Source organism: Apteryx rowi, unplaced genomic scaffold, assembly GCF_003343035.1.
Source record: "Apteryx rowi isolate R43461 unplaced genomic scaffold, aptRow1 scaffold_19, whole genome shotgun sequence".
Lineage (NCBI taxonomy): Eukaryota > Metazoa > Chordata > Aves > Apterygiformes > Apterygidae > Apteryx > Apteryx rowi.
In genome coordinates, this window is record NW_020448196.1 from 5,422,480 (window position 1) to 5,435,863 (window position 13,384).

The window sequence follows — 13,384 nt, forward strand, 5'->3', positions numbered from 1 at the left end:
GCCGCTGCCGCCGCGGGGTGACGGCGCGGGGCAGGAAGGGCGGCCCGGGGCGGCTGCGGAGAGGCCGGGGCGGGGGGCCGAGCGGAGGCCAGTGCAGCTGGCAGCGAATCCGCTCCCGCTTGGTTTCAGCCTGCCCTTTGCTTGCAGCCGGTTCTTCTGCGCTGGCGGTTTATTTTTAGCAGCGCTCCATCCGTGGTTCTACTTGTTAAGGATTTATTTTCGCGATTATTTATTAAAACTTCATCGCCGTCTTAGGCAGCAGCCCATAATTAGGCAGGCTGCGGAGCCGGGGCCGTAGCGCGAAAGGGCAGATGGGGCTTGGGGCTTGCATTTCCCCATGGCTGATCCAGAGGGAAAGATCCTGCGCTGCTTTTCCTTTCTTGTTCTGGTTCTGCCTCCTCCTGAGTTACAKTAAGCAAAATCTTAGTGGTAAAAGGCAAAACCTTTCTCCCCACCCTCCCCCTGCCATGGAAATTTCTGACTCTCAGGTACTGCTGAGGAGCAGCCCGTGTCGCGGGGAGCCGGGCAGCGCCCACCGCTGTGGTGCTGCCTCCGAGGTTCCCCCGGCTCTGGGCCTGGCCGTGTAGCCCGTACGCGCTCCAGCCGCTCTTGGTGATGCGGGAATGGCTCGTTGTCAGTGCTGGGCTGTGGTCTGAGACCCCAAGGAGCGGTGGATCTCTGCTGCCCGCATCAGATGTCCACAGAGACAGCACTAGTAGTGCGTGCTGGTTTAGGCTGGTGCAATAAGATAACGTAAAGAAGCGCCGATTTCTGTTAAAGAGATGGTGGTGTCAGTCCACTGTTGGAAAGGAGGGAGCAGTTACTGGCTTCTCTAGTTTGTTAACAACACTTCTAATTATTGAAACTCAATATTTTTGATCACCTTTTATTTCTCACTCCTGAGTCATTTTGTTTGCTTTGCAGTTTCTCTCATCTCACACGTTACAAATCAAATCACTGTCCTTGCTGCTTATACTGAGTTGGACTTTTCAGGTTTTCACTGGCAAACTTTGCTGGGGCAAAGCAAAATTTGTTAAGCAAATAAATGGCTGTGACGAGGAGAGTGTCACAGAGTAAAATCGTCCTTCAGGTTTCTGGAGGACTTGCTCTGGTGACAAAATTTGCAGTCTGCTGTGGGTTGACAGAGTCCTTTTGAAGGTAATTATTTCTGCTGCCAGTAGAAACTGAGGACAGTCAAAAAACAAGGGCAGGCCTTCATAAGTGTAATTACATGTCCTTTTTGTTGCTCAGTGAAGGTGTCGCATTTAGTGAGGGTAGCATGTGACAGAAGCTTCTGATTATGAGGAGTGTGCTGAAATTTCCCCAGCAACCTTCCTGCTAATGAAGCCCAAAGGCTGCAGAATATCCCTGCCTCCCACCTTATCCAGCTGCAGCATTTCCGCAGCAGAAATCAGCAACTGGAGCTCTGAAAACGGAGGGAGAGAATTCAGGTTAGCAGAATGTGGTCATTATTGTCGTACTAGGAGGATACGCTTATTGTGCACTCTCGTGTGTGTGGACTTCACCCACACATCCTGTCATACAGGAAGAAAACCATTTTCTCATCTTCTGGAAGTGTGCAAGTTCCGTTGTGCTGTTGCTCTTGGTTATTCCCATAGCATCACTTTAATATTTATTTGTTAAATTCAAGCAGCACGCTCAGCAGGATGAGACGTTAGGGAAGGAATGGATGAGAACTGCAGGCAGTGGTCAAGAGGTTAACAGGAAGTCAGCGAAAAGAAATGCAATTTCACATAGGCAATACTAATGAGGCAAAGAGAGGGCTTGTGGGAGAGCGTGCTGTGTAGGAGAGGCTCGGTTGCATGTGTTGCCGGAAGAAATGCAGTCATCAGACCAGTTGGGTCTCTGTGCAGAGAACGTAGCCCCAATTTTGTTACCAGCAGCAGGGAGTTTCCCGAGTCCCAGGTAGTAAAGGTCTGCATTTGCAGAGCAGAACATCCCAGCTTCCGTTTTTGCTGTCTCTGGTGATATTCTAAGAGGATAGTGTTTGATTTATTCTCGTGTGGGACTGTTCAACTCCTTCTCCCATCTGATGATGCAAATCAGTTTCCTGGAGTTGTCCGCTTTGGTCTGTCTTAACAAATCCTAATCCCCAGGCTGGAGATGGTCAGAATTAAATTCTCCTCTCCAGGCTGCCCATGGATCTCGCGATCTATTCCAATGCTTTTGGGTGCATGGGACACCATGCAGAAGTGTGCAAGTAGGAGTGCAAGAGTAGCCCTAAAGACCCCATTCCAGGTTGAGTCAGAGAAGAGTTGTTAGCCCTTGGTAAGCCATATTCATTGTGTGTTTCCTGGCCAGGAAGGGTCACAGAGACGAGTCTAATTTAGGAGAGCAGATCTTTCTGAGATTGATTGTGGGATAGGGAGCTTACACTTGGTGTTGTCAGCCATGCTGACAGTGGAGAGGCGTTCGCATTGCAAAGGCCAGCCATGCAGTTGGCGTTTACAGGACATCTTCAGCTTAGAGACTGGACTTCAAAATTCTCCAGTTTGTGCTCTCACAGTGGAACAGAAGATTTAAGAAAGGATTGTTGTTTTTCCAGTGTTTGTATTTTACATCTTGTATCTGCTCCCTCTCTGTAGCTAGCCAGCCAGTTTCCCTGTTTGCTTCTGTCTTTCAAAAATATTAGGAAAATTTTCATCATAAAACCACAGAAGTCAGCAGCTGAGTGGTTTCAGGCAGGTGAGGCTCTGAAATGAAAACGGTTGCGGTTGCAAGTTGATGCTGCCCCTTTGAGGGCTTGTCTTCACAAGAAAGCAATTCTGGAATAAGAGTGAATGAGTTAAACACACAAGACCTATTCCAGAAAAATTCTGGAACAGGTCCTAAATATTTWCTTCCTTGTAGCTTCAGCAGAGTATCTTTGTTCTTGAAAGAACATTGAGCCTGAATTCCCCTGTAGTCCCTCCGGTCATTCTGCGGTGCTGCTGCATGCGTGGTGCCACTGCTGCAGATTGACGGCTGCTGTCCCCTTTGCTAGAAATTCAGCCCTCAGATTTCAGAAGGAGGCAGCGGGTTGTCCCTCTGCGTTCGTTACTCCTTAGGCACAAAGTCCTTGCTGTAGTCCCCGATGTCCTGGTTAGGTTAGGTGTGCTACCGCAGTCTAATAATAATACTTGACATCCCTAATTCTGGCCGTTTATGAAGGAAGCAGGCTGAGTGGGATAGGATCCCTTTACATGGTAATGTTTTATGACTTATTATTTAGAAAAACAATCCTAGCTCACTGCTCTTGGGCAGTAAACCTCTTTCTTTAATAACCAGAGACTGGCTGCCTCTCTGTAGGACACCCTAGGTCAGTGCCAGTAGCAGTAATGTTATTTCTCTTCAGAACTAATGTGGTGTTTTATGAGATTTTTTCCCCCCTTCATTTCAACTGAACTTTAGGCATGTAGAAAGGAATTAAAATAAGTCCCATGGCAAAAGGAACTGAAAGTGTGTTTGGAAACAGGGGTGTCTGCTGTGAGATGTCTCTGGACAGTTGGATGTTCTCACCATATTAAAACAAAGGTGTAGGGACTGAATTTGATCGGCTCATGTAAGCCAAGATGGGACCTGGAATGCGACGAGTTATTACAACGAGGAATTAGATGGCCACACAGGCTGCGTTTTTAAAAGTGATGGTAGGGATATGGATTTGAAAGAAATAACTGTAACCTTGGAAGTGTTTATATACAGTAAGCAAATGATGTTTAAGGTGACTTTGGCTGTTAGGATGTTCGATGGCTGTGGGATGACCAGTGGAAGAGCAGGAGTTCACAGATGCTCAGGTGATTCTGTCAGCAAGGGTGGTGTTCTCTGCCCGCACTGCGTAGCAGCAGGCAGAGTTTAGGAATATCCGTTCCCTCATTAACGGAAATTACTGCTTCTGAACCAATTGTATCTCATGCTCTTTTTAGGCTGTCAGTTTGATAGGTGTCTCCTAATAGAAATATTCAAAAATACTCTTGAAAAGGAGAGCCTGGCTTCTCTGTGCGAGAGCTAGAGGGAATAGAGACCAGTCCTCTCGCAGCAGCGCTGAGGCACGCTCTGATACAGCAGCCAGGGGAAAATCCTGCACTGATGGTGTCTGATGCCCCCATTTCAAGCCGAGTCCAGCCTTCGCGTTGAGTGCTTATTATTTCTGCAGCTCTTCATCAGCAGGCAGATTTGTTTTTTTTGTTCTCTACTTGCCAGACCTCACCCATTAAATTGTCTTTGGACCAAGCCCTCTAGGTCTTTCATCGTTTAGTGTGTTGGAAATGGAGACGTTATTGCTTCTAGCACTTTATCTGTATCATGCATATTGTGGACTCGTGTTCTCTCTTCCAAAACGTGGGGAAGGCTGAGTGGTCATTTCAGCAAGAGCTGTGTCCTTACCCTCTGCGTCAGGGAATCGGTTTATGGCATTAGCAGGATATTTTTCTTACTGTTAATATAAAAGGAAGTTTATGGGAACTGTGACGGGGACTTACAAACATCTTCCAGTAAATGGATTCCTGCTGCAAATGTCATGTTACTAAAGGACATGAGAAATGTTTTCTCCTCTTGAACTGGGTATTAAAATGAAGGAATAGCGTGCCCTTTGAAGGCTGATGAAACATAGTACCTCTCCTTGCCCTCCAGAGCCTTTTGTTCCTGGCTGCAGCGCTCTGGACCAGGCCAGGCTTAGACAGGCGAAGCCCAGCAGTGTCAGGGCTGTGCCTGGTCCGGTGCTTGCTGGAGGGGGGATCCGGCCGGCTGCCCTGGAAGCCGCTGCACCAGCCGCGCTCGCGCCTGCTCTGGCTGGCAGGGCTCCCTCTGGCAGAAAGATTGTTCCCGTCCTTTCCTCTAGGATTTCAAACAAGAGTTTCTAATTAATGACATCTCCCCATTTAGCTCTTGATACATAGACAGATGCCCAGGCTTTTAAGACTGGTTTGAGACCTACAGCACTCACTCCATATAACACAGCGTCCAGTGAAGAATTTTATTGTTACTGACTTGGACTGGATTTGATCAGCCCTGCAGGGGTAAAGGACGTCATGGGAGCGGCTCCTGCTTACGAGAGAATCTGACAAATAACCTCATCTCTAAGAAAAAGTCCCGTTAGCTGTAGGATTCCCAGAGGTGCCAGAGCGTGGAGGGATATAAATATGCATTTTTTTGAATTTGTTAACAACATAATATGACCTGAGAATCTCCCCTTGTTAATTCTTCGTGTTGCACATCAGCATTCCCACCCGTGGCTTTGCAGCTGCAGTAATTTTAAATGAAAAAAGGACTTGTTTTAATTTTACCAAAAATTCTTTTGCCAGCATGACATAGCCCAGGTTGGTGAGGTGGATGTGTGTGGTGTAGTTCCTGAGCTGTGGATTTAGGTTATCAGCATTTACATTTGCCTGCACAAGAATGCAGGCCCCAACTTGATTACTTACCTTTTCTAATTTCATCTGTAAATTGTGGAAATAAAATTTACCACCAATGCCTTGATTCCAGGTTTATCAGGGATTGGTGAATAGTCTGTATTGTCAGTTCTTGAGCTGCTAGATATTTCTCGGTACTGCACTCGGCATCCAGGGGTAACTTGATCTATCTACTTATATTAGAGTTAATTTACAGTATCATTCAGAGGAAAAGGATATGGGCCCCTTTTCCTTGAAAATAGTGTTAAATTGCCACAAAGTACTGGGAAATGACTGTGCTCAGTTCCTAAAGATCAAATTATTCACAATAGAGATATGGGGTGAGTGGGCGGCTTCGAGAATTGCTAAAGGGATATAGAGCCTTTTGCTTCTAAGCCTCAGCTTCTAGTCCAGCACAAAGCTATATTAACCCGAGGTTTTTGACTTTTGAAGGGCTGTTGGTTGTCCCATAAGAAAAGCCTGCGGTGTCTTAGTCCGTTCTTCTGTAGACACATTAAGAGGTACGACCACAATGGATCCTGGCTGCCAACCTCAGCAGACCCAGGGACGTCTGAGCCRCCCCCAGAGGCTGTGCTGTCCTTCAGCCCTTAGGCAGCGGCTCCCGCGCCGGCTGGGCTGTGCCGCTGCTGCGGTGAAGCAGTGGCCTTCAGCTTTTCAGGCTGCCCGTTTAGCATTCCTAGCTGGCTAACCCAGCTGCAGGCTGATCCGTTATCACCTCCGGGCCTATTGACGGCATGAATCTTAATGGCAAAGCTAGAGAAGCACCTGCTTATCTTTCGGTGCTGTTTATCTTAGACTCTACTTTGACTCTTTTCTGGATTCAGCTTGGCATGTGATGACTGGAAGCTGGAAACTTTGCATGCACTGTTGACATTTCCCCATGTTTTGGTTAGCTTTATTCTAGAGAATGACAAAGCTTGATACACACAGAGCAATCTGGCAGAATATATTGGGAGCATCATTGTGTCGCTCATAGAAGACTGTGCTGAGAATAGCTCGACCTCCCCTTCTTTTTGTCCTCCYGTTCCTTTGAAGCAGGCAGCGTACGCTCTGTGCAGACAGGCAGGCACATAGTCTCGCTGGAAGACCAAAAAGTGCTTGCCAGGGGTTTCAAAGGTCGGAGTTACTGGAATCAGAGCTTTTGTGAACTGGCTGGTGTAGGAACTTCTACATTGTACAGACAGGAGAGAAAGCAACTGTTTCTTTTGCTCTCAAATTATTTTTTCCTTTGCCATTTTATGATTTTGTTGTGTTTTCCGTGGGAGTACCTAGCTTTTTTTTTTCCCCTTGAGCTCTCTGATTTTGCTTTAAGAGTTGCAGCACCATTGATTGTATTGGCTGTCTCTGAAAATGGAGTAGTGCTCGCTGTCTGTGGGCTCCCTGCTGCTAAGTGCTGCCAGTGGGACTCCAGAGCATTTAGATCTGTCGATAGGGCTATCATGGCCTTATTTTCCACACTGTCTCCATCCTGGGCACCTTTATAACAACTGGATGGAGCACATGAGCCCTCAGATCATCAGTTACCGAGTGCTAATCCACACACTGGCTGCGTCCGTGACACAAATGCGTTTGCGGTGGTGGAGAAGGGGGCGTGCGGCATACAGGGGTGGTGGCATCTGCCCTGTGAGCTGCAGCCTTTCTCTCGTCTGGATTCAGAAGGAGTGAACATAGGTTCTTGAGGTTTAGAAAGATGTGTCATTAGTGTCTCCCCATTTTCAGGTGACTTTCTTCTGGCAGTTGGGACTGGGTACTGCAAAGTAATGTGAATGAAATTTGATGCTAATGGGATCCCATTCCCATGCAAACCCAATGCTACGCTGGCAGTCTGTGCTCAGCACCACCGGCACGTGGGCGCTCCAGACCCTGCTGTGGTCCTGACGAGCATATCAGTTGGTACTGGGGACAGCCTGCCTAACTGATACGATCGTACTCCCAAGGTGTTTGAAAAGTCTTGTGCAGCAGGTATTACATCCATTTAAAGACGTATCCTGCTACGCAGAGACGCTGTATCAACCTCTAATGTAGTCCAGACTGCATCAGAGTTTGGGAAAAAAAACAACATTTCTGCTATAAATATAGCCTGTAATGTAACCTGTTTACCAAATTATAAATGGGACTATCTAGCAGTCCCTGCTATTTCAGGCCCTCTGTTATCTCATGGCAAAAAATTCCCAGGAATATTGTGCAGTTGTTGCTAACAGATGGATTTAATCAGCTCTCTGGGAAGGAAGCTATCCACTGATACTGTTGCATTCTTCCTCCAGATCCCATCTAATGCCGAGGCTGAAAGAATCGCGCTCCCACGAGTCTTTGCTCAGTCCCAGTAGTGCTGTCGAGGCCCTGGATCTCAGTATGGAGGAAGAAGTGGTCATCAAGCCAGTCCACAGTAGCATCCTGGGACAGGACTATTGCTTTGAGGTAAGGGTCCTTTCTGGTTATCCGGGGGGGCTGTTCCTGTCATGTAACATGGCTGGTTGGGGAGCAAGGTGTAGGATCGCGTCTTGGACTCTCGCTGCTCTGAAATGTTTCTGGTCTGAACTGCTGCACAAAGAGACCATTTCACAGGGAGAAAATTACTTCATCTTTACAAGGAGAAGCATACCCATCAAATCAGAGCTTTGAGCTTTTTGCCTTGTAACTGTTGTAGTGGAAGGATTTGCTGCTGGCACAGGTGCTGAACTGCTAAAGGCTGTATTAGTAGAGCATAAATTAGTAGTTTGTGTTCATACAGATATGAGAAGGTGCTAATCTCTGTTCTGTGTTCACAACGACGTTATACATGGTCACAAGGATATCCTGCTGTTGTCGGTGGAAGTAGAGTTGAGGACTTTGTCTAGAAAAGTAAAGTTTCACTTGTTTGGGTAAATAAAAGATCTGTGAATATTTTAAATTTCTTCTACGTGGATATCATCTATTATGGCATGTGATGAGGTCTTTACTAGCAGGAAGCAGTGGTACACAAAAACTGTACAGTTAGATAAACAATTCCTACCTGATACTACATTGCATTATCCTACATCATGGAAGACAAAATATTGCTCGTGGCAGTGGATAGATATAGATAGAATTGGGAAATGGTTTTCTTACAGTAATAAGGTGGTCGATATTTGTGTTTCTGTGAAGAGCAGGTAACCTGTTTATACTTGGAGATAGAAGAGCAGATAAGGTGTATGTCTGTGGTTGGATCTTGGATCGTGCTGTAAGGAGGTTAATGGGAATGCAGACATTTTTTGGATGGGCAGTGCTAGATGGAGACAACCTTGTCAGGGTTAATGAACAGTCAGACAGGAGAGATTAAGATTTTTTCATTACTGAAATCAGTGCATTTTGAAAGAAATGAATTAAAAAAAACATTTCTTAAAATTTAAACAGGTGACACAGAAACATTCTTACAAAAAAATAGCTCCAAACATAAACTCTGAAGTGGGTAGAGCTATAAATTTTCCAGTGCTGTTCATTCTCTATAGAATTGAGCGAGTGCGGCAGGTCAGGAGGAGAACCGTTTTGTAAATTATATGGCCTCTATTACATTCCACTCAAGAAAGATAAAATGAAGCTAGATGGAAAATAGATGTGACATCCATAATATAAGAGTTGTTTACCAATTCTGTTCAGCACACAAGAGCAGAGGAAGAGATGTGAACAGTACTTGCAGAAAGTTGACTGAAAGGGAATTACACAAGTCATGCATTTCTAAGGAGAAAGAAAATTTTATTTTTAAGCGAGCTGGATAAAGAAGAGTCATACAGAAAAAAGATCATGTTAATTGCTGTCCTGCAAATCCTGCAGAGGAAAGGAAGAATGCCAGAAAACAAAAGGGACATTGATTTGTAACTGATGGTTACTCATCAGCAAGCTCCAGAGGGAAGGACTTAGGTGAGAGCTAAATGGCATATTGTGTTAATGCATTGGTCTTGTGTCTCTGGAGAGCCTGTTTCAGATACTGATTTAGGTCAGAAGTGAAATGAGTTTGCAGATCTTTCTGAATCCCTAATGGGTAGTAGGCAGTGTCCACAATTCACTGTGCATTTATGCCTAACTGACAGAGGCAAAGGATTAGCGTTGCCGTTGGACAGTACAGGGCAGGAGAGATGAGCATAGGTGGTGTCTTGGGCCCAGGACAGAGCAGCAGTGTGTGCTGGCAGGCAGGCTGGGCAGTTTTTAGTTATTGCTGACTTCCCCCRGGCTCTTGCATGCATTGGCCCAGAGAACTTCATCATATGGTGCTACGTGTCAAGCAGTAGTGCAGACTGAGTAACAAAACTGTCCATGCATCTTCTGCTCTCAGTACTTGAATGTTGCCTGTAGTTATTTTGCTTTGGAGAATGTTTTAAATTACTAGAAAGGTGGATCTGTAATACATCTCAAATCACCCCTATATCCTGAGGGTCCCATCTATGGCCTGTGATCCTAAATCCTACAGTATTGCTTTATCTGAAAGTACAGGGAAGACTTGGCAAAGGCTGTTGCCCTTTTTTAGTGGAAGCAAAGAGAGTAAAAAACTATGGTGATTCCTGTGGCTTAGAGCTCTGAAAGCTTTGGTCAAGTCTGCAGAAGGCTGAAAGAAAAACAAGCTGGTAATCGAGAGCCGTGACACTGCTGCGTGTGAGAACACTGAAAAGTGAGAAACGCAAATTGATGTCCTGGAGAACAAACCCTGACTAGAAAATTGTCAAGTGAGGAGGGCCTACCAGAGTCCTGGAGACTAGGGGAACCAAGACATTGCCTGCAGCGTGGAGTATGAAGGTGCAGTGGGTTGATAATGCTGCACCGTCCCTGTGAAGCTATTGTAGATCTGTTCTCTGGAGACATCAGTGAGGAGCAGCCAATTTTGCAAGCTCAAGTTGAGAAGTGAAGCGTTGCTGTTGTTGGGCAATGCCAACCTTACGCTGTTCTGAATTATCTCCTCCTTGCAGTGTTGCGGTTGGGGAGTGGACGGTGCCTAGGAAGTTACTTTCTTCACCAGCTGGCTGGTGTCTCTTAGTTCTCTTCTGGGATGTCTGGGCTCGCTTGGCCTGGATGGCTCAGCATGCTCTTCTTTGAGGTCTCTCATTAGCAGCTGTACGAGGCAGGTTTACCAGAAGCTGACTGCAGTCCAACCTGCCCAGCACATGTGATGCAAGGTAYGGCATGGCACAGTCCCTCAAACGCCAAGCTGCAGCAGCAGCCACGCGGTTTGAAAGAACAAGACCGTGGGATTTGATGTGCCTGCAGATGGAGTCACACTGGAGAGGGGAGGGTCAGAGGAGAACTGGCAGCACAGCCAAACAGAGCGGAAAGCGAGAGGTGCCAGAGCCATCTGCAGTGGAAAAAACCGAGTGGTTTGTTGAGAGGCAGCTGGCTAGGCAAGGGTGCGGTGCAATCGTTTCTCTCCGTTCGTGCGGCTGCCCTGCGGCAAGGCACACTGTAGCGGCCGCTTAGCTCTGTTCCCCCTCAGCAGGGCTCTGCCAGGGGTGAGGAGAGCACAGCTGCCTGGACAGTGGTAATGCACTGCTTTTTTAAATGCTGCGTTCRGCTTTTTCTGCTTATTTAGTTCTAAGAAACTTGCCTTTTCTGACTTGCTGAGTACTTGGCAATCAGTATTTATTCGTTTTCTTCATTGGTATTTTCAAAAACATTATTTAATGTCATCTTTTTTCTCCCTATGAGAAAGACCTCCCAGTCAGCACAGTTATCTGGTGTCACTGCATGTGCTGCGTATGCTAAATATACAATAGGCAGCTTAGTCTAGTAAAAGAGCCTGGGAGTCCAGACTCCTAGAGCCTGTTGCTGGCTCTGCTATTTGTGAGGTCCTAGTGACTAGGACCAGGAATGGGAGTGAGGATTGAGGGATTCTGTCACTGTCTTGGCAGACCAAAGTCTTGCCCTGTTGCACAGCTCGTGTCCGGGCCATTGCAGGACATAGCCAGGAGAATGTGGAACAGGACAAAGAAAATAAAGCTAAAACCTTGTAGCCTCGTCCTGGCCTTGCCTGAGCGAGGGAGAATTTAGTGGGTAGGTTTAGTCCAGCTGTGTAAACATCTGCCGTTGCTTGCGCAGCCTCGCAGGCTCCCTGGCCGGCCGTCACAGGGTCTGCAGGGCTGGCCCAGGCACTCCCTCCATCCTTTGGTTTGCCCTTCTGCAGCTTGGATATGGTAATGTTTATCAGCCTGAGACTTAATTTTTGCTCATAAAATCTTTTGAAGACTTTGAGTGAAACAGCTTCATTAACTAAGGTACCACCTTTCGTCGTTACACCACTGAGATTCCTTGGAACGTAGTTTGAGCAGCCCATGCTATTTCTAAGAAATTTTAAAAAATGACAAACTACTACTCTGATTTAAGGAATCACCCATCTGAGGACTGTGGATAGTGAGTGTGAATAAGTAACAATTTAGAAATTAATGCATTTTTTTAATTGAGTTTATCCTGTACATTAACAATATTTTAGCATATCCAAAAACTTGATGAGACCAGAATGTTCTCTTTATTGAGCTAATTAATATCTCATGAAGATCATTAATACATACGATGTTTAGGTCAGAGGTCAAAGCCAAGATACTGTTGCGGATATGGGGAAATCACCTTGTTCAATACACATGGTAGCTATGACTTTCAACTCCCATCAGATCAAGAGAGCTTCCAATCTGACACATGAGGAATTTCCCCTTCTCTCACCTAAGTATGGCCGTTACAGTTTTTAAGGTTTTGAATAACTAGTTAATGGGTAATTGATTTGGAATTGAATTATAAATTTTACCATGGTAAGTCAATGCCAATGTATTTACTTATATGTAGCAATAAAGTATATTAGATATTCAACTTAACAGATAGCTGGTAAAAGCAGTGACATTTAATTAACAGAGCTAATGGATGACTAAATCTCGTTCTTATTTATTTGGATATGAATCCTATTGAGATCAGTAGGATCAACATGTGCCACAAAGAACAACTTCTTTTAAAGAGAACTTCTTTTAATAACAATCAAAAAAGCTGTAATTCCGTTCTGTAGAAGGGCTTCTAAGTTTCCTACCTAATTCCCTAATCTGAGAGCAACATTCAAATGCATTTGTATACCAAACTCCTATCAAAACAAAAGAGAAGAAAAATGGCCTTTGCGGAAAGAGACTCATGGCATAGCTCACTGAAAGGTGTGTTTGACCTGTTCCACCTTTATTGACCGATTTCTAGCAGTCAGTGGGAACTTGATTTTGTGGACCTTGATTTGAATTTCAGTGGGAGGTTTTTTTCCACTCTGGGGCACAGAAGCCGAGCCATAACTGCTGCAGCATAGTGTGGCTACGGCTGTATCAGTAGAGTTCAGGACTTCTGTGCTTTGGACTTGAACATAGATGATTATGAGTCTTCCACAATTGAATTAGATGGGCCAAATAAGACAAGGCTCAAGTTCTGAATTTTTAGGTTCTTGTCTGAGCGGTTTTGAAGCCCTAGAAGATGACGTTGATTTAGCAATTACTGAGCAATCTGGAGCGATGCATGTTTGCTATGTATCTTCCATGATACTTCACTGTAAGTTCTGTTCTTAAAAACTGTTGCTAATTGGTGCTTCTGTGATCTTTGTATTTGTAACTCGGTGTTAGACATTACAGCCCCACGTTAAAGTAATGCAGCTATGCATTGTCTGTCCTTAGGTGTCATTACCATTCAGGTGTGTGGCTGTGCTCATCTTGAATGCTGTTGCAGAAACTCTGCTGAGAAAAGGATCAAGATGCAAAAATGCCGTAGCCTCTGGCAGAGCAAGGCATAGGGATCACACATGATGGACACGATCAGTCTTGCAACATCTCTTGTGCTACCAGAAGTTCATTTTTGAGGGTTCAAGGATATAGGTTGACATTAGTGTCTGCAGCAGCAAATAGGAGATGAAGCAGACCAGATTTGTAGTGGGAAAACTTTGAAGAACCTAGAAATGCACTGAAGCGTGAAAGGATGCTGAAAAGATTATACAACTGTGTCTGTCAATACGGAGTCTTCTG

The 13,384-nt window shown here is 45.5% G+C and overlaps 1 protein-coding gene across 1 annotated transcript in view; it reads left to right on the forward strand.

The window, feature by feature from the left end:
* Positions 1 to 13,384, forward strand: part of DAB2IP (DAB2 interacting protein) — a 182,298-nt gene that overhangs the window by 122,477 nt on the left and 46,437 nt on the right. Inside the window, exon 4 of the mRNA XM_026062195.1 lies at positions 7,673 to 7,826. Within this exon, the coding sequence (XP_025917980.1) occupies positions 7,673 to 7,826 (154 nt within the window). The remainder of the gene's footprint in view (positions 1 to 7,672; positions 7,827 to 13,384) is intronic.